The sequence below is a fragment of the Pituophis catenifer genome, unplaced genomic scaffold (assembly GCF_029215685.1).
Source record: "Pituophis catenifer annectens isolate HBS135680 unplaced genomic scaffold, rPitCat1.0.hap2 SCAF_18, whole genome shotgun sequence".
Taxonomy (NCBI): domain Eukaryota; kingdom Metazoa; phylum Chordata; class Lepidosauria; order Squamata; family Colubridae; genus Pituophis; species Pituophis catenifer.
In genome coordinates, this window is record NW_027256898.1 from 9,592,165 (window position 1) to 9,616,047 (window position 23,883).

Genomic DNA, 23,883 nt, shown 5'->3' on the forward strand with positions numbered 1-23,883 from the left:
ACTTCTCCTCTGCACAGAATATTTCCTGGTGGTATCCAAGTTGGTACAGTCCTAAATTAAGTCCCAAAGGCGCTTTTTCCAATTGGACTTTCTGAAGGTTTTTTCTTTTGAAGACATTTCGCTTCTCATCCAAGGAGCTTCTTCAGCTCTGACTGGGTGGTGGGGAAGGATTGATACTCCTTGCAGACAGCTGGGCATCCTTTTAGGCACAGATAAAACCTCCAGGTGGCCTCAACAGCTGTCTGAAAGGATGCCAATGACCAGCTGCCTGCAAGGACAATTGGTACAGTACAGTAACAAATAATTGGAAGGGGCCTTGAAGGTCATCTAGTCGAACCCCTGCTCACGTAGACCTATACTAGGGAGTCGAACCGCCAACTTTTCTGATCGACAAGCTCAGCATCTTAACCACTGAGCCACCTAGCCAGTCCTGAATATAAATATAAATAAATAAAAAATAAATAAAATAAAGGGATATAAATCCTTCCATTCCCCGCCATCCAGTCAGAGCTGAAGAAACTTCTTGGATGAGAAGTGAAATCACAGCATCGGTAGTCCAGCTTTGGCTTTTCAGCAAGACCCCGTTTTATCGTGGGGCCAGGATGATTCTTCGAAGGCACAATTTCAGAAATATTTCTTACGGTCATCGCTTAATGACCTTCTACCACACTTCAGGCTGAGGAAAAAAAAACCAGGCAGGCGTTTGCCTTTTTAAAATAAAACTCTTTTTAATGTCAACGTTTAATGTAAAAAAAAATAATAATCTCCTGGCAAAATCTGTACAACTTGGGCAGAAGAAGTGGGCACCTGAAGAAAAGGTTTTTGGGTTTTTTTTGGACTTTTAAATAAATACACAGGTAGAAAGCTGTCTACTCTGGCATTGGGACCTGAGGCGCCTTTGGCATTCCTGAAAAAATTTCCAACCATTTTTCTTTGCTTTTCTCCTCTTGCCCGGCATCCCGATGAACAAGGGATGCGATGAATTTTCTTCATTGTCCTCCTGAGGGAGTGTTATGGCCTGTTGGCCGCCGTAGGCCGAATCAGAGGAGGAGGAGGAGGTGTGGAAGTTAGGGTCAGCCTCAAGGCAACCTGAGAGCTCCAAAGGGGAAGAGGGACTGGAGCTGGCAGAGAGAGAGAGAGAGAGGTGGAGCCTGGACCATCCAACAGCCCTCTGATGGAGAGTCAACAGCCCCCAGATCTGGAGGTGGCTGATGAGGAAGAGGAGGAACAGCTGGGTCCAGTGCCTGATGCGTGGATGCTCAGAAGGCAAAGGAGAGGAGAGCATTGGAAATCTATGGGCCGGTCCTTGGGAAGGAAGAGCCACCGCTGCTAGCGAAGCCCCCACCCTAGCTCTGGGGATAAAAGGCAGGGGCCGGAGATGAATAGATCTGGCAGACAAATATTCATCTGCCGGCCTAACAGACTTGTTAGCCTGCGGTGAGAGAGAACCTTTTTGCCGGCGCTCCTAATTAAAGGAATCTTTTGAGTTCATTTCAGAGGGTTTGTCGTGTTTGAGGAGCTGGGTCAGAACAGGGATCCTATTTCCAAGTCTTTTGTAGCAACCAACCCCGTGTGCCATGTAAAAATTCCAGTGATGGTTTTAAGAGGCTCTACTCCCTCAGAACAGGAAATTCTGTGTGATTCTGACATGCCTTGGCTACCTCCATTGGCAGGAAAAATGTGGAAACGGAGGACTTCTTCCCACGAGGAGGCAGGGAGAAAGAAGGTGGGCGCTCTTACCTCGTGGAAAGCAGGGGGTCAGACGGCTCTGGCTGGCTGGGGTTGGACAGAATCCCGTGGAACCAGAGGGATCCTCGAGGGATCCTACTAAATCTAGGCCCGTGATGGCGAACCTATGGCACGCGTGCCACAGGTGGCACGCATAGCCATATCAGTGGGCATGCCAGCTCAGCTCTGGTGCACATGTGCGTGCCGGCCACCTGATTTTCAGGCCTTTTGGGACCACCAGAAGTAGGGAAACATGCTGTCTTCTGCCTCCGGAGGGCCTGGGGGTAGGTGGGGAAGGCTATTTTCGCCCTCCCCAGATGCATAGAGAGGATCTGGAGCCAGGTGACAAAGAAAAATGGGCCAGGAGCAAGGGGGGAGGGGAGGTTGGGCGCATGTGCAGGGCGGGGTGCATAAAATTATGGGTGTGGGCACGTGCATGCGCGAACCTCCCCCGCCCCCCTCCTTCCTGGCACGCGATGGCAAAAAGATTAGCCATCACTGATTTAGGCAATCTCTCTTGCAATCAAGCGGTGTCCAATCAAATCATCTGTTCTGGAAGTCTCCCCCTCCCACTTCTTCCTTGGGGGAATGTGCAGCCAATGGGGGAGGGGGCTGAAATGGGTTGGCAAAAAAAAAAAAAATTCCACCCCCACCCCCAGGTTTTTCTTCCTGGTGGGGCAGCTTTAGGGATCGAGGAAGGAGACGGCAATGTAGCGAGTCCCTTTGGTGGTAGGGAGGCCCTCGTGGTAATGCGTCAGGCGGCCAGGGTGCAGGAGGGTCCACCCCTTCCGGGGGGCTTGGATGGAGCAGTTGTAACGGATGAAGCGGCAGCCCCCGCCCTGCAGGGGGAAGAAAAGACGATGGGGCTATTTTGAGCCTCCCAGCCAAGGTTGCCGTCACCTTGAGGTCTGTTTGACGGCCGCTGCCTGCCTGCCTGCCAGGGGATCGAGTTGCCAAATTGCAAAAGGCACTTGGCAGTTGTTTCAACCAAGCCTCGGTTGAAACAACTTCCAGCTTCCATGCTGAAATTCTGCAGTGGCATCTTCTATTATAAACTACTCTTTCTCTCTTTCCTTCCTTCCTTCCTTCCTTCCTTCCTTCCTTCCTTCCTTCCTTCCTTCCTTCCTTCCCTCCCTCCCTCCCTCCCGGCACCTTCTGTGATAAACTTTTCTTCTCATTCTCTTTTTTCCTCCTTCCTTCCTCTCTCCCTTCCTTCTCCCTTTCTCATCTCCTTCCTCCCTTCCTCCTGGCACCTTCTGTGACAAACTTTTCTTCTCTTTCTCTCCTTCCTTCCTTCCTTCCCCCTTTCTCACCTCTGTCCTGGCACTCTCTGTAATAAACTTCTTCTCTTTCTCTTTTTTCTTCCTTCCTTCCTCTCTCCCTTCCTTCTCCCTTTTTCATCTCCTTCCTCCCTCCCTCCTGGCACCTTCTGTGACAAACTTTTCTTCTCTTTCTCTCCTTCCTTCCCTCCCTCCCTCCCTCCCGGCACCCTCTGTAATAAATTTTTCTTCTCTTTTTATTCTTCCTTCCTCTCTCCCTTCCTTTTCACTTTCTCATCTCCTCCCTCCCTCCTGGCACCCTCTGTGATAAACCTTTATTTTCTTTCTCTCCTTCCTTCCTTCCTTCCCCCTTTCTCACCTCTGTCCTGGCACTCTCTGTAATAAACTTCTTCTCTTTCTCTTTTTTCTTCCTTCCTTCCTCTCTCCCTTCCTTCTCCCTTTCTCGTCTCCTCCATCCCTCCCTCCTGGCACCTTCTGTGACAAACTTTTCTTCTTTTTCTCTCCTTCCTTCTTTCCTTCCTTCCTTCCTTCCTTCCTTCCTTCCTTCCTTCCTTCCTTCCTCCCTTCCTCCTTTCTCACCTTCTTCCTGGCACTCTCTGTGATAAAACTGTTCTTCTTTTTCTCTTCTTCCTTCCTTCCTCTCTTCCTTCTTCCTCCCTTTCTCATCTCCCTCCTCCCTCCCTGTCCAGCTTTGATTTAATAAGCTTTGGCTTAGGGGACTGGAAGCTAAAATATATAAAGAACGGTTGCAGGAACTGGGGATGTCTAGTTTAATGAAAAGGAGGACTAGGAGTGATATGATAGCAGCGTTCCGATATCTCAGGGGCTGCCCCAAAGAAGAGGGAGCTAAGCTATTCTCCAAAGCACCTGAGGGGCAGGACAAGAAGCAATGGGTGCAATCTAATCAAGGAGAGAAGCAACCTAGAACAAAGGAGAAATTTCCTGACAGTGAGAACAATTAATCAGTGGAACAACTTGCCTCCAGAAGCTGTGAATGCTCCAACACTGGAAGTTTTTAAGAAGAGATTGGACAACCATTTGCCTGAAGTGGTGTAGGGTTTCTTGCCTAGACGGGGTTGGACTAGAAGACCTCTAAGGTCCCCTCTCCTCTCCTCTCCTCTCCTCTCCTCTCCTCTCCTCTCCTCTCCTCTCCATTCCATTCCATTCCATTCCATTCCATTCCATTCCATTCCATTCCATTCCATTCTATTCCCTGTTCTATTCTATTCCATTCCATTCTTCATTCCAATATTCTATTCTATTCTATTCTATTCTGTTCTGTTCTGTTCTGTTCTGTTCTGTTCTGTTCTGTTCTGTTCTGTTCTATTCTATTCTATTCTATTCTATTCTATTATTCTATTCCATTCCATTCCATTCCATTCCATTCCATTCCATTCCATTCCATTCCATTCCATTCCATTCCATTCTTCCTTAGTGCCTTCTAATACTTAGCCAAAATCAAATATTCCTTGCTAATATTTCCCCACTCCACACCCTTTCACAGTTCTGGCCTTGCCCACTGAGCACAGAGATTAAAAAAAAACAAAAACTGTTATTTCGCCATCTCCCTCCTACATGGACTCAGCCATTTTGTTCTCTCTTCAAGGCGGCCCAAAAGGCCTTACACTCACTTCATAATCGATCCCCACGCGATTCAAGGCGATGTTGATGGTGAACGTGGAAGCGTCATGATGCGGCATCAGGGACGGCTGCTCGTCCGGCTTGTACCGGACAACAAAGGCAAGCTCAAACTGGGTCTGTAAACAAGAAAAACAAAAAAAAGAAAAGAAAAAGAAAGGGTTGGACCAAACCATGACCTGTGAAATCTTTAGCAACCCATCATCAGTCGCAAAGGAGCTAAAGAAAGAGAAATGCTTACAAGGGTTTACTGTATTTTTCGGAGTATAAGACGCTCTGGACTATAAGACACACCTGCCTTTTTTGGGGAGGAAAACAAGAAAAAAAAAAATCTGCCTCTGCCTCCCAGCAATTTGCCTCCTTGCAGCAAACAGCCTGTTTCAATTTCAGCTTCAGCACAGCCTGATTATCACAAGCAGCTGATTGTTGATTGGATCGGCCTTCCGAAGATCAGCTGTTTCAAGCTGCAAGGAATGCTGTAGCCTATTGCCGCCTCCGCGCGCCCCATTTTCCAGGTGGGTGGAGCTACATTTGGTGTATAAGACGCACCCAAATTTTCACCCTCTTTTATGGGGGAAAAAAGTATGTCTTATACTCCGAAAAATACGGTATCCAGGAGTGATTGCTGCTTTTTTGGGGGTGCGCGTGGCCTCGTATTTTCTTCTTTCTCTCGGCCTGCCCCATAAGGCCCCTCGAAGAGCTTCCTTTCGGGATCCCAGAGCCACCAGTTCGAATTGTCCCGTGACTTTCCAATCCCAGCACGTATAAATTGAACGCACCTGGGTATAATAACCGGGGTAGAACTTCTCCGTGATGGGTGCGATGTAATCCAGGAGAAATCTGTACCACTCTCGCTCGAAGTTGACCTGGTTCATGTGGATGTCAATGGTCGGGACGTTCTCGTAGCCCCCCAAAATCCTCTGATCCTTTTAAAAACGGTGAGTAAAATTAGCCGGTAGCCACTCTAAAAAAAAACCCTCAACAGCTCAGTTCATTTTTAAAGCCGCTTTGCCTGGCAAACTTTCCTCAGCAGGCGACTCAGCTAAGGAAGCGACATCCGTTGGAAAGGACGGATCCAGACCCTGTTCTGACCTAGGCATTCCCAAACCACGAAGCAGATTCCTCGCCCCGATAAAACCCTTTATTTAATTGACAGTGAATTCCTCTCCAGCCAAGTCTTTCCTCTCTCACAGTCTTCCAAGATAGTTCACAATTACCGACCTTTATAAGGCTTGGAGAGTGGCCAGGCCGATATCTTTCATTGGCAAGAATGCAGGAATGAACTAATTGTCTCCTGCAAACTCCACTCCCCTTTTGCTCCTCTTTTATTCCCTCTGGGAGGGGCCCTTCATCGTCCACCTGTGGCCTTACTCCCAAGTCGATCGTTGTTCTTTAGCTGTTCCCTTCATCTGGCAACTCTGTGCATGCGCACACTGGGAACTGTTGTGGCCCCGCCCTCTGAGCCTATCTCATCGGAGGAAGAAGGCTCCAAACATGAGGGAGAGGAGTCAGCCAGGCCTCCCTCTCCAGGCCCCTCCCCTCTGGCATTGTCTCAGGTGCTGGCCAAGGGAGAGGAGATTAGCCAGGAGCCAGGTGTCTCTGATGAGAGCGAGGAAGGAGAGCCGTCGTTCCTGGATGCACGCCAACGAAGGCGTGATAAACGGTTGCAGCAGTTAAGGAGGCGTGCTAGGGATTAGAACTGAGTCACTGGACCACACCCCAGAGACTATATAAGAGAGGGTGGTGGCTGGTAAAACTCTGTGACGAACAAAAACGAACTTTGGCTAGTCACTTGAACAACGCCTGAAGCTGCCGAAGGGATATTGTTTTGCTGGACTATTTACAATGCGTATGTAATTTTATGTTATCTGTTGAAGTAAAGCTCTTGGCAGACGGTGCTTATATTGTTGCCAAGTTTGAGATAACGACCTGTGTGCGTGCCAAGTGCTTTCTTAACCCTCGGCTGGCTGTGTTTGTGTGTGTGTGGAGACGGGGACAGATCAGGAACAGGCTCCAGCTGTTCCTCTGCCTCACTGATGTCTGACTCTGAAGGCAGCTGATAACTGGCAGACGGCCCTGGCCCCCTCTCTGCCGCCAACGCAGAGCCCTCATCAGAGCCTTCCCCAGACTCCAGGACTGGCCCATGTTCCTCCCCAGCCTCCTCACTGTCCAGATCTGCTGCCAGCTCTGCTGGCGGGCCATAACAGACCCTCCTAAGATGAGCCACACCTGTGAGGGTCGCCTTACCTTGTTGTCTCCCTTGGACCATTGGCCAAAGTGCTCCATCTCTTCAACCAGCTCGTCGCAAGCTGTGTCGGTGAAGAGGGGGAACCAATAGACATCTGGGCAGGGCTGGCCAAAGAAAGGACAAGGGGTAAAAGTCCAGAGCTGTCTAGGATACTTTGCATCACTCTGCAGCAATTTCTATGTTTTTGTTTTATTTTATTAATTTTATTTTTAATTTATTTTACTTTTCATTTCACTTTTCACTGTATTTTATTTTACTTCACTTTTCATTTTATTTCATTTTTATTTTTAGTTTATTTGATTTCATTTCACTTTTCATTCTATTTTAATTTTACTTCACTTTTCATTTCATTTTTATTTTTAATTTAATTTATTTCATTTCACCTTTCATTGTATTTTATTTTACTTCACTTTTCATTTCATTTTATTAATTTTATTTTTAATTTAATTTATTTTATTTTACTCCACCTTATTTTATTTTATTTTACTCCACCATATTTTATTTCACTTCACATTTTATTTTATTCTAATTTTATATATATATATAGCTGCCATCCCAGTAAACAATTATGGGCAACTCAGAATCTAAAACATAACATTACAATTAAAATTCTGAAAAGATTTTAAAACAATGAAAAAAAACCATTAAAACATCCAATTCAAGTACAGCTAGTCCTCGACTTACAACCACAACTGAGCCCCAAAATTTTTGCCGCTAAGCGGGTGTTGCCCCATATTACGGCCTTTCTTTGCCACCGTTGTTAAGTGAATCGCTTTAAGTTAGTGACACGGTTGTTAAACGATTTGGGCTTCCCCACTGATTTTGCTTATCAGAAGGTTGCAAAAGGAATTAATAGCTGTTGTAAGTTGAGGACTACATGTAGATTACAAAGCAATCAGTACCTGATTAAATGGTACAAAGTAAAAGCTTAAATGAATAAAACAGCCAATTTTTCAGGAAAGTGAAGGGGGATTTGGGCCCTCCTCTCTTCTCCTTTCTGCCGACCTCCCACACACCCAAATTCTACGGCAACAGAGAAAAATGATTTACCGTTTCTACCAATTTCCCTTTTAAGGCGTCTGTGTAGTTTGGGTGAATGTATTTCTCATTCCAGTCCTGTGGGAGAGAGAGAAAAAAAAAATTAAAAAATGGGCAGGATGCTTGATTTATTGGTTTCCCCCCCCAAAAGACTCTTAGGAGTATCGCCTCTCTCGCAAATCCACCCTCTTTTGAGACTTTGGGAGCTGGGTTCAAAACCGGAAGTCATAAACGCACAATTTGTCCTTAAGAAAGCTGCTCGTTCTTATCTTTCCCAGCTGTTCTTTGCTCCAATTCCTTCCGACTCCTTCTTACCAAAACCTGCTGTGCTGACCCAGCTCCCCAAACACGACCAACCCTCAATGATTCCTTTATTAGGAGCGCCGGCAGCCCCGGCAAAAAGTTTCTCTCTCACCGCAGGCTAACAAGTCTGTCCATCTGGAAGATGAATAGTTGCCTGCCACATCTATTCATCTCCGCCCCCTGCCTTTTATCCCCAGAGATAGGGTGGGGGCTTCATTAGCAGCGGTGGCTCTTCCGTCCCGAGGGCCGGCCCACAGATTTCCACTGCTCTCCTCTCCTCTGCCTTCTGCGCATCCACGTGACAGGCACTGGACCCAGCTGTTCCTCCTCCTCCTCATCAGCCGCCTCCAGACCTGGAGGCTGTTGACTCTCCATCTGAGGGCTGACGGACGGCCCAGGCTCCCCCTGTGTCTCTCTCTCTGACAGCTCCATTCCCTCTTCCCCCTCGGAGCTCTCAGGTTGCCTTGACCCAGACTCCCACATCTCTTCCTCCTGATTCGGCCACTGGAGAGGCCACAATACCTGCTTTGAGAGACAGCGTCGCCTCATGTCTATAATTCCTGGCCTTTCAACCTTCTGCCCCCTCTTTCTGCGTGAGCCCTTGTTCTCAAATTCTCTCCCCCTAAGAAGCACAAACCTCTCCCCACTCCGTTTTTTTTTTTAAAAAATCCTTTCAAACTGGCCTCTACTTCACCCCACACCTGTCTCATTCTCAGGTTCCAGAGAAAGAAAGGAAGCCTGCTCACCTCCGGGTTGCTGAAGATTTGCCAGAGATCGTTATGCAGGTGGCTCGTCTGATAATTCTCCAAGGATAGGATGTGCCCAAACGGCTGCTGGTTTGTCAAAAACATGAACACCCCCTGCAGGAAAACAAACAAACAAACAAATAAACCCCTTCTATTGCATGGATCCACCCCAGGGGTGAAATGCTCCTGGTCCGGACCAGATCGCCTGATCCGGTAGCAATGGCGGCGGGTGGTTCGGAGAACCGGTAGCAAAAATCCCTGCGGCCCCCACCCACCAGTGGTGGGTTCCTCCTGGTTCGGTCCGATTCGGCCGAGCCGGTAGCGGTGACGATATGACGTCACAGAACCGGTTCTCCCCTCCCCGCCCCCCCCACCCCCCCACGTTATTCTTACCTTTTATTTGGCCCCACCCCCAATCTATTGCTGCCTCCTAAGTCCCAGCTGATGGCTAGAGGGAAAAAAACTGTTTAAACTCTTGCCGCGGGGCTTCAAAGGGCCGCCCTACAGCTGATCAGTGTTAAAAGCAAACAAATGAGTTGGGTCGTAAGTGCGAGGACTGGTCGTAAGTGCAAGGACCTTCCAGAAATGACTCTGACCAGCTAGCCACGCCCACCTAGTCACATGACCTCCAAGCCACACCCACAAAATAAGCCACGCCCACAGAACCGGTAGTAAAAAAAATTAGAACCCACCCCTGCCACCCACCCACCATGCCCAGCTGAGCCGCCCGATCATCAGAGGCTTTTATTTTTTACTTTTAAAAGGTTTGTACTTTGACAACCTCTTCCGACGAAAAAATGCTTTTAAAAATAAAAATTAAAAAAAGTCTCTGAGGATTGTGCGGCTCAGCTGGGATCGTCAGAGGCTTTTCGAAGCATTTTTTTAAAAAGCCTTTCTGACGATCCCAGTTGAGTTGCCTGATCGGCAGAGAGGCTTTTCAAAGCATTAGAAAAAATGCTTTTAAAAGTTTTTTTTTTAAAAAAAGTTGACCACGCCCACCCAGTCACATTACACCCCCTCCCACGAAGCCACGCCCACAGAACCGGTAGTAACAAACTTTACATTTCACCCGATCCACCCCATAACTTTTTAAATATGTAAATTTTAATCTGTTTTTAAATTATTGGGGTATTTTAATTTGTCTGGGCCAAAAAGTTTAATTTGATTTTATCGGGTTTTTAAATTTTGTGTATTTATGTATTTTATTGTTGGCTGTTCACCGCCCTGAATCCTTCGGGAGTAGGGCGGTATACAAATCAAATAAATAAAATAAAATAAAATAAATAACTAGCCTTACAACCAAAAGGTGGTAACCTCCCCCCTCCACAACTATTATTAAACAGATTGTTAATTGAAAGGGACTTGGAGGTCTTCTAGTCCAGCCCCCTCCCCCCCCACTGCCTAAGGAGGAGACCCTACACCGGGTGTCAGCAACCTGTGGCTCTGGAGCCACATGTGGCTCTTTGGGCCCTCTGCTGTGGCTCCCTGTCAGGTGATCCCACCACTGGCTGGCCCCACCCCTCGCCCTCCCCTCCCAGTCACCCCTCGCCTGGCCTGAGAAGGAAAGGGCGACAGTGGGGGATGGAGAAGTGACCAGGGCAGAGACAGAGAGATACAGAGAGGGGGGGAGAGAAAGAGACATAGAGAGATACAGAGAGAGGGGGAGAGAGAGGGAGGGAGGGGAGAGAGAGATACGTCAAAAGGATTTTGTGGTTCCCGGTGTTTTTTAACAACTGGTTCTCTATCCTAATGACCGGCTGGGTAGGAGTGGCTGGGGGGGAGTGTCATGTGACTGGTGGAAGTGAGTGACATTGAGTTGGCCACGCCCACACAGCTTTTGTGGCTCCCGGTGTTTTCTTTTCTGTGGGAAAGGGGTCCAAATGGCTCTTTGAGTATTTTAAGGTTGCAGACCCCTGCCCTACATCATTTCTGACCGATGGCAGTCCACTCTCTTCTTGAAAGCCTCCACGGATGAAGCTCCCACAACTTCCGAAGGCAACTTCTGTTCCATGGGTTGATCGTTCCCACTGTCAGAAAATTCCTCCTCATTTCCAGGTTGAATCTCTCCTTGATCAGTTTCCATCCATTATTCCTTGTCTGGCCTTCAGGTGCTTTGGAAAATAGCTTGACCCCCTTCCTCCTCTCTGTGGCAGCCCCTCAAATATTGGAAGACTGCTATCCTGTCTCCCCTGGTCCTTCTCTTCACTAGGCCAGCCATGCCCAGTTCCCAAGTTTGGGGAGGAAGGGAGGGAGGCAGGCCTCCTCCTCCTCTTCCCTCTGCTCCTCTCTCAGCCAACTCAGGAAGCTCAAACAACAAAGGAGCTGCTAATCCAGTTCTACAGAGGAATTATTGAGTCTGTCATTTGCACCTCCATAACTGTCTAGTTTGGCTCTGCAACCCAACAAGACAGACAGAGACTTCAGAGGAGAATTAGAACTGCAGAAAAAACAATGGCTACCAACCTGCCTTCCATGGAGGACCTGTGTACTGCACGAGTCAAAAAGAGGGCTGGGAAAATATCGACAGACTCCTCACATCCTGGACATCAACTGTTTCAACTCCTACCCTCAAAACAACGCTATAGAGCACTGCACATCAGAACAACTAGACACAAGGACAGTTTTTTCCGAAACGCCATCACTCTGCTAAACAAATAATTCCTTCAACACTGTCAAACTATTCACTAAATCTGCACTACTATTAATTTTCTCATCATTCCCACCACCCATCTCCTCCCACTTCTGACTGCATGACTGTAACTTGTTGCTTGTATCCTTACAATTTATATTGACTGTTTCCTAGTAAGATTTGATTGCTTATTTGTACTCTATGACTATCATTAAGTGTTGTACCTTATGATCCTTGCCGAATGTGTCTTTTCTTTTTATATACACTGAGAGAGTATGCACCAAAGACAAATTCCTTGTGTGTCCAATCACACTTGGCCAAAAAGAATTCTATCTATCTATCTATCTATCTATCTATCTATCTATCTATCTATCTATCTACCTACCTACCTACCTACCTACCTACCTACCTACCTACCTACCTATCTATCTGATTGTTTCCTAGTATGAGTTGATTGCTTATTTGTTCCCTATGACTATCATTAAGTGTTGTACCTTATGATTCTTGATGAACGTATCTTGTCTTTTTATGTACACTGAGAGCATATGCACCAAAGACAAATTCCTTTGTGTCCAATCACGCTTGGCCAATAAAAAATTCTATTAGAATTTTTAGAGCTTCTTGCTTTCCCGCACCAACCTGCTCACGAATGTTATGGCACAGAGCCATATCGGCGTCTTGTTTTCCGCTGCGGAAAAGATCCAGCTGGGCGAGTTGCGACCTCAGGACGCTGCCCTTGATCAGGTAGACACTAGAAATGTACGGGACATTCCAGAGGCCACTGAGATAAAAAGAGAGAAAGAGACAATGAAAGAGAGAGAGTCAATCAGGCCTAAAAAGAACCGGGACGGATAATAAAAGGATGAAGCAAACTGAAAAAGAAACTATTTTTTTTCCTTTTTTGTCACAGAGGCTTACTTTCAACAGGGCCCGAGTAAAACTCTGCACAAAAATGTAACTTAATGAGCAAGGCTTAGCGTCGTATTAAGATGATGATACTTCAGTATCCGAGTCAAAGCATATTGGAACCGAATGCAAAGAAAGCAGCTTCTGAAACCACCTCGACTGTTTTCAGCCATGAGATTCACAGCCCTTAAACTTCCGGAGAAAACAGTTTCAAGGGGAATTCTGGAAGTCTTTCGCCCGAGTCCGCCACTCTACTCACATCCTCCGCCTCTGGACAATGTCCCTGTAATCCTCTGAGCGGGCATAATAGCCGTCGGGACTCAAGGCCCCCCAGAAGTTCGACCACAGCTTCCCGATGCGGCTCACGAGAGGGGCAATCACAAACCTGGCATGGAGAGAGAGAGAGAGAGAAAAAGAGAGAGGGAGAAAGAGAGAGAGAAAAAGGAAGGAAAGGGGAGAGAAAGAGAGGGAGAGGGAGGGGGAGAGAGAGAGAGAAAGAGAGAGAAAGAAAGAAAGAGGAAGGGGGAGAGAAAGAGAGAAAAAGGAAGGAAGGAAAGGGGAGAGAAAGAGAGAGACATAGAGAGACACATAGAGAGAAAGAAAGGGAGAGAGGGAGAGGGAAGGAGAGAGAGAGAAAGAGTGAGAGAAAGAAAGAAAGAAAGAGAGGAAGGGGGAGAGAAAGAGGGACACGGGGACACACAGAGAGAATTAGAGAGAAAGAAAGGGAGAAAAAAAAGGGAGAGGAAAGAGGAGAGAGAGAGAAAGAAAAAAGTGAAAGAAAGAGACGGAGAGAGAGAAAGAAAGAAAGAGGAAGGGGGAGAGAAAGAGGGACACAGGGACACACAGAGAGAATGAAAGAAAGGGAGAGAGAAAGAGAGAGGGGGAGAGAAAGAAAGAAAGGGAGAGTGAAAGAGAGAAACAGAGAAAGAGAGAGAAAGAAAAAAAGAAGAAGAGGGAGAGAAAGAGAGGGACACAGGGACACACAGAGAGAAATAGAAAGAAAGAAAGGGAGAGAGAAAGAGAGGGAGAGGGAGGGGGAGAGAGAGAGAAAGAAAGAAAAAGAGAATGAAAGAGAGAATCAGAGAAAGAGAGAAAGGAAGAGGAAGAGGGAGAGAAAGAGAGGGACACAGGGACCCCGAAAAATAGAGAGAAAGAAAGAAAGGGAGAGAGAAAGAGAGGGAGGGAGAGAGAGAAAGAGAAAAAGTGAAAGAGAGACAGGGAGAAAGTGAGAAAGAAAGAAAGAGAGGAAGGGGGGGAGAAAGAGAATGACACAGAGGGACAGAGAGAGCGAAAGAGAGGGAGTGGGAGGGAGGAAGAGAGAGAAAGAAAGAGAGTGAGTGAGTGAATGAATGAGAGAGAGAGAAGAAAGTAAAAACACTTCCAAGAATAAGAAGAAGGCCTGTTCTTTTTTTGATTATATAGTCGTAGGAATGAGTGAGGCTATTTGTCCACTCCATCTTTTAAAAATACCCCAGAGAGCCAAGGTAATTCTTACTCTCTCTACAAGTAGTCCTCGACTTACAACCACAATTGAGCGCAAAACTTCTGCTGCTTCGAACAGTTAAACGAACTGTTGTAAGCTGAGGACTACCTGTACAGAGATGCAAAACATATTTGCAGGCCCTTAGGGATTCAGCCTTCAAATCCCAGATTAATTAAACTTTCACGGCAGGTGCAGACAATAGGATCTGTTTTGAGCTAGCAGATCCCTGGGTGATCTGGAGAAAGGAACGGCTGGGGTCCCGAAGGTGCTTTTTCGGGAGGCAAACTGGACTTTCTGGTTTTTCTTTTGAAGACGTTTCGCTTCTCCTCCAAGAAGCTTCTTCAGCTCTGATTGGATGGTGGGGAAAGGAAGGGTTGATACTCCTCGCAGACAGCTGGTCGTTTGCATCCTTGTTGAGGGTCGTTGAGGCCACTTGGAGGTTTGTCTGTGTCCTCAGAATCACCTGAGTGATGCAAATGGGTGTGGAGCCTTCTCAGAACTGCTGAAAGGACTGTGTTGTAGACTGGAGATAGGTGGTGTCGTATCCCTCCCCCTCTGTTGAGAGAGGAATGTTCAATTTTGACATAGACGGCCTCCTTCACCGTTCTTTCAAACCAGTGGTCCTCTCTGTCCAAAACGTGGACTTGACTGTCTTCAAAAGAGTGGCCTTTGTCTTTTAAATGCACTGATGGGCTGCTGAATCTTGTCCTGATGGGTTTGTTCTGCTATGTTGAGCCATGCGTTTGTGAAGTGGTTGTTTTGTTTCCCCAAATGACCAGCTTGTCTGCAAGGAGTAGAAATCCTTCCCTTCCCCACCGTCCAAGCAGAGCTGAAGAAGCTTCTCGGATGAGAAGCAAAACGTCTTCAAAGAAAAACCAAGTTGCCTCCTTAAAAAAAAAAAAAAAAAAAAAAAAGCACCTTTGAGACAACCGATGACCTGGATGACTGAGAATCTCCATAGACTTGAAACGGCTGGGTCTTCCCTTCACCCTGTCAATCCCAGGGAGGCCACCTCCAACTCACTTATTCTGCTCCATGAGGATCTGCAGGGTCTCTGGGTTCCTGAGCACCACCTCGGCATCCAGGCTGAAGTAATATTCGCACGCAGGGTTCTGCTTGCACAGATTCCTAGAAGGGCAGGAAGCAAACGAGTCAGGCCCTTGGCCACTGAAGGCGACAAGGACTGTGTTTGGGGAAACCTTTCCGCTTATCTTACATGCTCAGGTTGCGAGCATCGGCGTTCTCCAGGTTATCCTCCGGCCCCATCACTTTCAGGGAGCGATATTCCTGGCCGTGCTTGTCCACAAAGGAGCTCACCTGGGACAGGTGATGTTCCTCCTGCACGTGACGAGAAGCACATTCACCAGTTGTCCTTGTGAGTTACTGTAGTTTTCGGACTACAAGACACCCTTTTTTCTCTCCCAAAAGGAGGCGAAAATGTCTGTGTGTCTTATAGACCGAATATTGCCGAAGCCCCGCCTACCCGTCAGCCATTTTTTTGGCCTCTGCACACCCTGTTTTCGGGCTTTTTTGGGGGGCTTTTTCAGGCCTTTTTTTTTTTTGGCCCATTTCCTAGGCTATTTTTGGCCCGTTTTGGGGGCTTTTTCAGCCCGTTTTTGAGGTTTTTTTCAGCCTGTTTTTTTTTTTTTTTTGCTTTTTGGGTCCATTTTCAAGGCTTTTTTTGGCCTATTTTAGAGGCTTTTTGGCCCATTTTTGGGGCTTTCTTTGGCCCGTTTTGGAGGCTTTTGGGGCCCGTTTTTTGGCTTTTTTCGGCCTGTTTTGAGGCTTTTTGGGCCCGTTTCTGGAGCTTTTTTTTGGTCTGTTTTTTGAGGCTTTTGGGGCCCATTTTAGAGGCTTTTTGGGCGCATTTTGGGGGGGTTTTTTTGGCCTGTTTTTAGGCTTTTTGGGCCCGTTCCTGGAGCTTTTTTTGGCCCATTTTGGAGGCTTTTTGGGCCCATTTTTGGGGCTATCTTTGGCCAGTTTTGCAGGCTTTTGGGGCCCGTTTTTTGGCTTTTTTCGGCCTGTTTTGAGGCTTTTTGGGCCCGTTTCTGGAGCTTTTTTTTGGCCTGTTTTTTGAGGCTTCTTGGGCCCGTTTTAGAGGCTTTTGGGTGCATTTTTGGGGCTTTTTCCGGCCTGTTTTGAGGCTTTTTGGGCCCGTTTCTGGAGCTTTTTTGGGCCTGTTTTGGAGGCTTTTTTGGGCCTGTTTTAGAGGCTTTTTGGACGCATTTTGGGGCTTTCTTTGGCCCGTTTTTTTGTAAAACCCTCAAAAACAGGCCAAAAAAAAAGCCCCTAAAACGGTCCAAATAAAGCCTCAAAAATGGGCCAAAAAAAAAGCCCTGGAAACAGGCCGAAAAAAAGACTGGAAAAGGCCCGACAAAAGACCCGTAAAAAGGTAGGCCAAAAACTTTCTTTTGTTATTTTCCTCTTCTAAATTTAGGTACGTCTTATTCCGAATAATACGGTATGAATCGAGAGGAGGGGCTGAGTGGGGAATGGGAGGAGGGCGCCTTCTCAGCCAGATAACTCTCTCTACTCACGTGATTGTGGATGAACAGGTGGATTTTCTTTTTCGGATAGCGGAGAAGCTGGAGCCTTTTGAAGAACTGGTCCAGGAAAGGGGTGGGCTGCTCAATAAAGACGCCAATCACGGTCAGAGGAAGTGAGTCTTCCTGCAAGGGGGCAGAGTGAGGAGGGTGGGAAAAAGATGATCAGGCTCAAAAGTTCACAAAGCTGTCCTCTGGATTTGATTCAATTTGGTGAGTTGAAGAGAGCCACTTTTGTTCTGACCGAGGCTCCCTTAAAAAGCAGGAAGCAGGAATTGGTCCCGGCAAAACCTCTTTTATTTACACGACTGTGAATTCCTTTCATTCACAGTCAGCAAGGCCTGTCCAAACAGTCTTTCGGAGGAATATTTATCAACACAGACCTTATCTCGCTTGGCAAGCTGCCACGTAACTAGTTTCCAAACGCAGTACAAGGCCAAACTTGGCACAGAGTCTCTTAGAGTCACGAATAGAACTTTCCACTCTTGAAACGACCGACCGAACGAATTGTTTCCTGCAAAAGCCCCCTCCTCGTTCGCTCCTCTTTTGTTTCCTATGGGAGGGGCCAATCATCTCCAAGGTGTGGCTTTACTCCTGAGTCGACCCTGCTTTCTGAGTTGTTCTTGTCTTCTGGCAGCTCTGTGCATGCGCATGCTGGGAACGGGCTCCAGCTGTTCCTCTGCCTCACTGCTGTCTAGCTCCCTCTCTGCCTCTGATGTAGAGCCCTCGTCCGAGCTTTCCCCAGCCCCCAGGACTCGCCCATGTTCCTCTCCAACCTCCTCACTGTCCGACTCTGCTGCCAGCTCTGCTGGTCGCCAGCAGGCCACAACAATTTTATAGCAGAGGTGTCAAACTGGATTTCTTCAAGGGCAGGATCAGCATTGTAGTTCTCTGAACTGTTCTCTCGGGGGTGGGGAGATACGAGACACGCGCCCCCATCCCCCATGCCCTGTTTTGGCAGGCAGAGTGCTGGAGGCTACACCCTGTTTTGGGTGCCAGTCCTTTCTATTTCCAGGCCAGCCCTGTGGGTCAGATCTAAGCACCCCTTGAGTTTAACACCCCTGCTTTATAGCAATTGTACTTCACAGTACTTCACAGCCTTCTCTAAGCGGTTGACAGAGTCAGCCTATTGCCCCCAACAATCTGGGTCCTCATTTTACCGACTTCAGAAGGATGGAAGTCTGAGTCCACTTTGAGCCAGTCAGGATCGAACTCCTGGCAGTGGGCAGAGTCAGCCTGCAATACCGCATTCTACAGTAACCACTGCACCACCATGGCTCTTACAGCAATAGCACTTAAGACTTGTATACCGCTTCACAGTGCTTTTACAGCCCTCTCTAAGCGGTTTACAGAGTCAGCCTCTTGCCCCCCAACAATCTGGGTCCTCATTTTACCCACCTCAGAAGGATGGAAGGCTGAGTCAACATGCAGCCGATCAGGACTGAACTTCTGGCAGTGGGCAGAGTTAGCCTGCAATACTTGTAACCATTGCGCCACTACGGCTCTTTTTAATTTTTTTTTTAAAGGGCAATCAATTTGTAAGAGGGGTTATATATATATATATATTTAAATCCAGCCTGCCTGCCTGGAAATTCCCACTTCCTGACTGCATCATCTCATCCTAGGCAATGCAAAAAACCCACACGGTCAAATTTTCTTGCTAAACCACCACAGAAATTCAGCCTTGGCCATCTGGCAAATGTAAAACTAATTTAAATGCATCTTCCTTCCAATTTCCACATAGGGAAATGTTGGGATTTTCAAACCTACAAATGATTCAGAATTTCTAATAGCAATTTCCTATCTTTGAGAAGTTCAGGATTCTTTGCACAGTGCCAAGAAAAAGCAACGAAACCATGCAAAGGGCAGAGTTGGGTTTTTTTTTTTTTAAACCTTCCCCAATCCTGCCCAGCGTAGCGCGAACTCTTACCTTCAAGCCACTGAGATTCTTCAGGCCTTCTTTGCAAACGGTGCAGCCCGTCTCGAAGGTCCAGGACTGAGGGATGTAGTTCCCCAGGTAATTTAGCTGCAGCTTTGGGGAGAGAAAGAGGCTGTGCTCAAAATGCTGAAAGAGAAAACTTCCTTCATCAATCCGATTCCACCAGAACAGAACAGAATAGAACAGAACAGAACAGAACAGAAAAGAAAAGAGCCTTGGTAGTACAGTGGTCTAAAGCACCCTCTTATCAAGACCAGCTGCCTGCAATTACTGCAGGTTTGAACCTTACCAGGCTCAAGGTTGACTCAGCCTTCCATCCTTTCTAAGGTAGGTTAAATGAGGACCCAGTTTGTGGGGGCAATAAGCTGACTTTGTATAAATATACAAAAGTATGAAGGCTATTGCTTAACGCATTGTAAGCCGCCCTGAGTCTCCGGAGAAGGGCGGCATATAAATCAAAATTAAAAAAAAAAGAAAAAAAGAAAAGAAAAGAAAATACGGAATGCAATGCAATGGAATGGAATGTTAGAATAGAATAGAATAGAATAGAATAGAATAGAATAGAATAGAATAGAATAGAATAGAATAGAAAATGCAGAATACAGTAGAATAGAATAGAATAGAATAGAATAGAATAGAATAGAATAGAATAGAATATGCGGAATAGAGTAGAATAGAATAGAATAGAATAGAATAGAATAGAATAGAATAGAATAGAAAATGCAGAATACAGTAGAATACAGTAGAATAGAATAGAATAGAATAGAATAGAATAGAATAGAATAGAATAGAATAGAAAATGCAGAATAGAATAGAATAGAATAGAATAGAAAATGCAGAATAGAGTAGAATAGAATAGAATAGAATAGAATAGGATAGAATAGAATAGAATAGAATAGAATAGAATAGAATAGAATAGAATAGAATAGAATAGAATAGAATAGAATAGAAAATGCGGAATGGAGTAGAATAGAACAGAACAGAACAGAACAGAACAGAACAGAACAGAACAGAATAGAAAGGAAGTCGGGATTTGGCATACCTTGGTGGGTCCGTTTCCATGAATCACAACAGGGAGGGTATCAAAGGCCAGATTCCGCACTCTCACCTGGCCGTTTTCGAATTTGAGAGCCACCTCGTCTTCGGAAGCAAAAAAGCAGAGAGAAAAAGAATGAAACAAAACAAGAACAACAACAAAAGGTTCTTTCACATATATGCCAGGGGAGATAATGGCTTGGGGGGTCATTAATAAAGTAGACAGACCAGCTTATCATGTCTGCCATTCAGCTTGCTTCGCTTCACCAGCTGCCAGCCTGACACTGGCACCTAAGGGGGAGGGAGGAAGAATAGGAATGCGGGAAGATGAAAGGGGGGACGGTCTGGGATCGACACTGTGCTGGGCAAGAAAGGAGAGCTCACGGCCGTGAATATAATGCAGAGATGGAGAAGGCACGATCAATCTCCCTTCCCAAAACAAATCAGCATTGCTAATTGGACGCTGGCCAATAGTAAGGAGGGCGGCCAGGGGGAAAAAGAATACTTAAGCGTAAAGTTTTTTTGCGCCGATTCGCCGGATTCCGCTTCCTTTTGTCTCTGACCATTTACTGCTCTAGTAAAGTATGGTCTTGGTGAAATCGCAGGCCAGGAGTCTTCTTTGGCTAGCTGGCTAAGTAGGATGGATGCCATTCAGCTTTTCAAAGTAGCCCTGACTTTAGAAAAACCCCCAATCCAATCCGAGATATAACCTTATGAGCCACGGTGGCGCAGTGGTTAGAGTGCAATACTGCACTCTAGAATTTCCTTTGCACGGATTCTCACCTAGAGCGCCGTTAAGGTTTTGGAAGATCCGGCACCTATGATCCAAAGTGATGTTGATGGCCTTCTGCAGAGGAAGAAGTAGAAGGGGGGGAAAAAAAAACAGCAAGCGTGATAAGGGCTGGAAGAGGTAAATGCAGGGGTGGGTCGCTGCTGGTTGTAACAACTGGTTCGCGCAGCACCAAAAATGGGAGCACGCGCGCGGCTTCAAAAAAACCGGCGATATAGGACGGCAGCAGCCTACCTGTGGGTAAATGTAAGATGGCCGCGTTGCTCTACAGCAGTGATGGTTCACCTTTTTGGCGCCAAGTGCCCAAAGCACGCGAATGCACGTGTGTGCCTGAACCCCCAAAATGCAATGCGAGCGCCCCGTGCATGTATGTGCATTCTCTGTGCATGCGCGTGGGTCCCCCGCACATGGGCTCCCCCCCCCGTGCCCCAGGTTGGTGCAGAAGGCTTTCCAGGACCAAAACGGGATGTGAGGGGCCTCACACAGCGCCCCCTTGCCCCGTTTTGGCTTCCAGGTTGGTGCAGAAAGCTTTCCAGGCCCAAAACGGGATGTGGGGGGCCTCACACAGTGCCCCCTTGTCCCGTTTTGGCTTCCAGGTTGGTGCAGGAAGCTTTCCAGGCCCAAAATGGGATGTGGGGGGCCTCGCACTGTGCCCCCTTGCCCCATTTTGGCTTCCAGGTTGGTGAAGGCGGCTTTCCAGGCCCAAAACGGGATGTGGGGGGGCCTAACCAGAAGCTCCCTGTCCAATTCTGGAGCCGGCTGGAAGTCCGGTTCCCCCACCATAGAGTCGCCTCCTAGCTCGGCATTCTTTTTCCGCTACCTGTCCTAACCGAAAGCCCTATCAATTGTGGAGCCAATCAGCAACAGGGAGCCACAGCAGAGGGATGAAAGAGCCACATGCGGCTCCAGAGCCACGGGTTGCCGACCCGTGGTTTAGATGTATAGAATCACCAAATTGGAATCTGTTCTCTGCCTGAAGATTTTTACTGCAGGAAAGCTGAGTCCCTTTTGGGGGAAAGTGATTCCATTGCTAAACTCCTCCTGTCCTGAAGAAAATGGCTGCATCGGTCAACCACTTTAACAGAATAAAAGAATTGGAAGGGACCTTAGAGGTCTTCTAGTCCAGCCGTCTCAAGCCTTTAAGGCTCTATAGGTCTATAGACCAATATCATTACTAAATTCCGATTATAAGATATTTGCGGGGGTTCTTGCAGCCAGGCTTAGCTGCTTCCTTAACCAATTCATTCATTCAGACCAAAACAGCTTCCTTCCTAATAGATATCTACGAGATAATCTTAGAATTTATTTATTTATTTATTTATTTATTTATTTATTTATTTATTTATTTATTTATTTATTATTCAAATTTCTATACCGCCCTTCTCCTTTCGGACTCAGGGCGGTGAACAGCCAAAATAAAAACATCTATACATTAACATTACAGTTAAAAATAAAGTTAAAATAATTTATAAATTTGGCCCATAATTTAAAACTATCAATTTAAAATCAATATTAAAATTTTAAAACTAACCCTAAAATCAAGACAGACCGGCTAACTGAAAAAAATAAGTTTTTAGGGCCCGACGAAAAGTCCGGAGGTCGGAGATCACTCGTATCTCTGGGGGTAGATTGTTCCATAGGGTAGGTGCCACCACAGAGAAGGCTCTCCTCCTGGGGGTCGCCAGCCGGCATTGTCTGGCCGACGGCACCCTGAGGAGGCCCTCATGAATACACTAGAATTTTTCAAAAATCGCCCAGATAAACAATTAGCTTTAATTTTTGTTGACGCCCAAAAGGCGTTTGACAGAATCAGTTGGGAATTTATGATTTCTCAATTGGAATATATGGAGTTTGGTGGGAATTTTATTCGGGCAATTCGAGCCATCTACCGGGAGCAGACTGCAAGAGTTCTCATAGATGGAGAGGAGACGGAGAGAATTCAAATTCGTAGAGGTACAAGACAGGGATGTCCCCTTTCCACATTGCTATTTGTATTAACTTTAGAGCCCCTGCTTAGAGAAGTGAGAGGAAACACGGAAATAAGAGGAATGAAGATTAGGCAGGAGGAAGTTAAAGTTCAGGCTTATGCAGACGATCTTGTATTTATCTTGGATCAACCACTGGACTCGGGCCTGAAATTATTATGCTTGATTAGAGAGTATGGGAAGGTAGCGGGATTACTGATGAAGAAGCCTTTAAGGCTTGGAGCAGGGGTCAGCAACCTGGGGCTCTGGAGCCGCATGTGGCACTTTCACCCCTCTGCTGCGGCTCCCTGTTGCTCAAAATGTGCGTCACAACCGCCAATGTGCGACACCCGCCTGTACGCGATTTATTGAGCTTTTCAAACCCCCCCCCGCCCCCCCCGTAAGCCAACCATGGGTAAAGTTTCAGAAGAAAACAGAACCTTTAATTCAACTACATATGCTAATTCTGTGGCTTCTCAGGAAATAGTTAGGCACAGGAAGGGTTTTGTGGCTCCCGGTGTTTTCTTTTCTGTGGGAAAGGGGTTCAAATGGCTCTTTGAGTGTTTAAGGTTGCAGACCCCAGACCCAGCCTTTCTGGGTTGGCGGCTCGGAGCAGGGGGAGGGGGAAAAGAGGGGAGGGTTTTGTGGGAGGGGCAAGCGCATGTGCGCATGTGTACCTGCGATGTTCATGCCGATGCTTGCGCGAGTGGGGCTGAGGGCACCCGGGACGAGGCTCGCGTGAGTGGGGCTGTTCATTGGCTGGCCACTCAGGCGACCCAGTGGCAATTAGCCCGTGACCCAGTAGTGGGCTGTGGCTTACAGGTTGGGAACCCCTGCCCTAGACCATTCCAGTGGCTATTCCTAGACCCTGGAGGTTTTCTTCTTAAAAACCTCCAGGGATGGAGCCCCACAACTTCTGGAGGCCAGCTGTTCCACTGGTTAAATTGTTTACACGCATAGAGACCTGTCATGTCCTCAGTTGATTCAATTGATTAGGGGGAAACTATGCAAGGTCAAAATGAGGTCCCCGAACGGATTTATACCATCTGGGCCTGCCAGATTCTGCATATCTGCTGCATTTCTTGGTCACCCACCAAGACGCTCTGCTTTTAGGGCTCACCCGCTTTTCAGGGTCCAGGAACACGTTGGTATAAAACAGCTGGTCGCTCTCACTGTCCAGGCCTTGCCAGTCGGCCACAAGCTGGCTGAGATACGGAGCATAACCTATGAATCCTACAAGAAGAGAGAATGCAGGTGTCAAGTTTCGAGGTCGTCTCAAATAAATTGCATTTCAAACAAAGTCTTTGAAGAAAAACTCCCATTTATTAAGCACGACATTCTAAGTACGCCTCCATCGTAGCCAACACTGACTTCCTGACCCAAAACCCTCCCTTTCCTTTCCCCACTCCTCTGCACTCATTGGCCATCTTCCAAGTCACTCTACCCCTAATCTACTGCTCCAGCTCAAAGGAATTTCCCCCCTCCCATCCCATCTCCTAGGGGATATTATCTCCAGGGAAAATAAGTAGGTGAAAAGTCAAACGTCCCTTTCCAGACGCCTCCGCATCTCCTTCTTATGTCAGCACTAGAGTAAATGCAGCTTGAAGTGCTGA

General features: G+C 47.0%; 1 protein-coding gene across 1 annotated transcript in view; it reads right to left on the reverse strand.

Moving 5' to 3' along the window:
- Positions 1 to 739: 739 nt before the first annotated feature.
- PLOD1 (procollagen-lysine,2-oxoglutarate 5-dioxygenase 1) overlaps positions 740 to 23,883 on the reverse strand; it is a 30,930-nt gene continuing 7,786 nt past the window's right edge. Inside the window, exons 5-19 of the mRNA XM_070955979.1 lie at positions 23,391 to 23,503; positions 20,300 to 20,363; positions 19,524 to 19,621; positions 18,473 to 18,574; positions 16,537 to 16,668; positions 15,216 to 15,337; positions 15,023 to 15,127; positions 12,776 to 12,901; positions 12,250 to 12,391; positions 8,982 to 9,095; positions 7,945 to 8,010; positions 6,894 to 6,998; positions 5,426 to 5,572; positions 4,640 to 4,765; positions 740 to 2,567 (exon numbers count right to left, since the gene is read on the reverse strand). Coding sequence (XP_070812080.1) covers positions 2,412 to 2,567; positions 4,640 to 4,765; positions 5,426 to 5,572; positions 6,894 to 6,998; positions 7,945 to 8,010; positions 8,982 to 9,095; positions 12,250 to 12,391; positions 12,776 to 12,901; positions 15,023 to 15,127; positions 15,216 to 15,337; positions 16,537 to 16,668; positions 18,473 to 18,574; positions 19,524 to 19,621; positions 20,300 to 20,363; positions 23,391 to 23,503 — 1,718 coding nt within the window. The 3' untranslated portion in view covers positions 740 to 2,411. The remainder of the gene's footprint in view (positions 2,568 to 4,639; positions 4,766 to 5,425; positions 5,573 to 6,893; positions 6,999 to 7,944; positions 8,011 to 8,981; positions 9,096 to 12,249; positions 12,392 to 12,775; positions 12,902 to 15,022; positions 15,128 to 15,215; positions 15,338 to 16,536; positions 16,669 to 18,472; positions 18,575 to 19,523; positions 19,622 to 20,299; positions 20,364 to 23,390; positions 23,504 to 23,883) is intronic.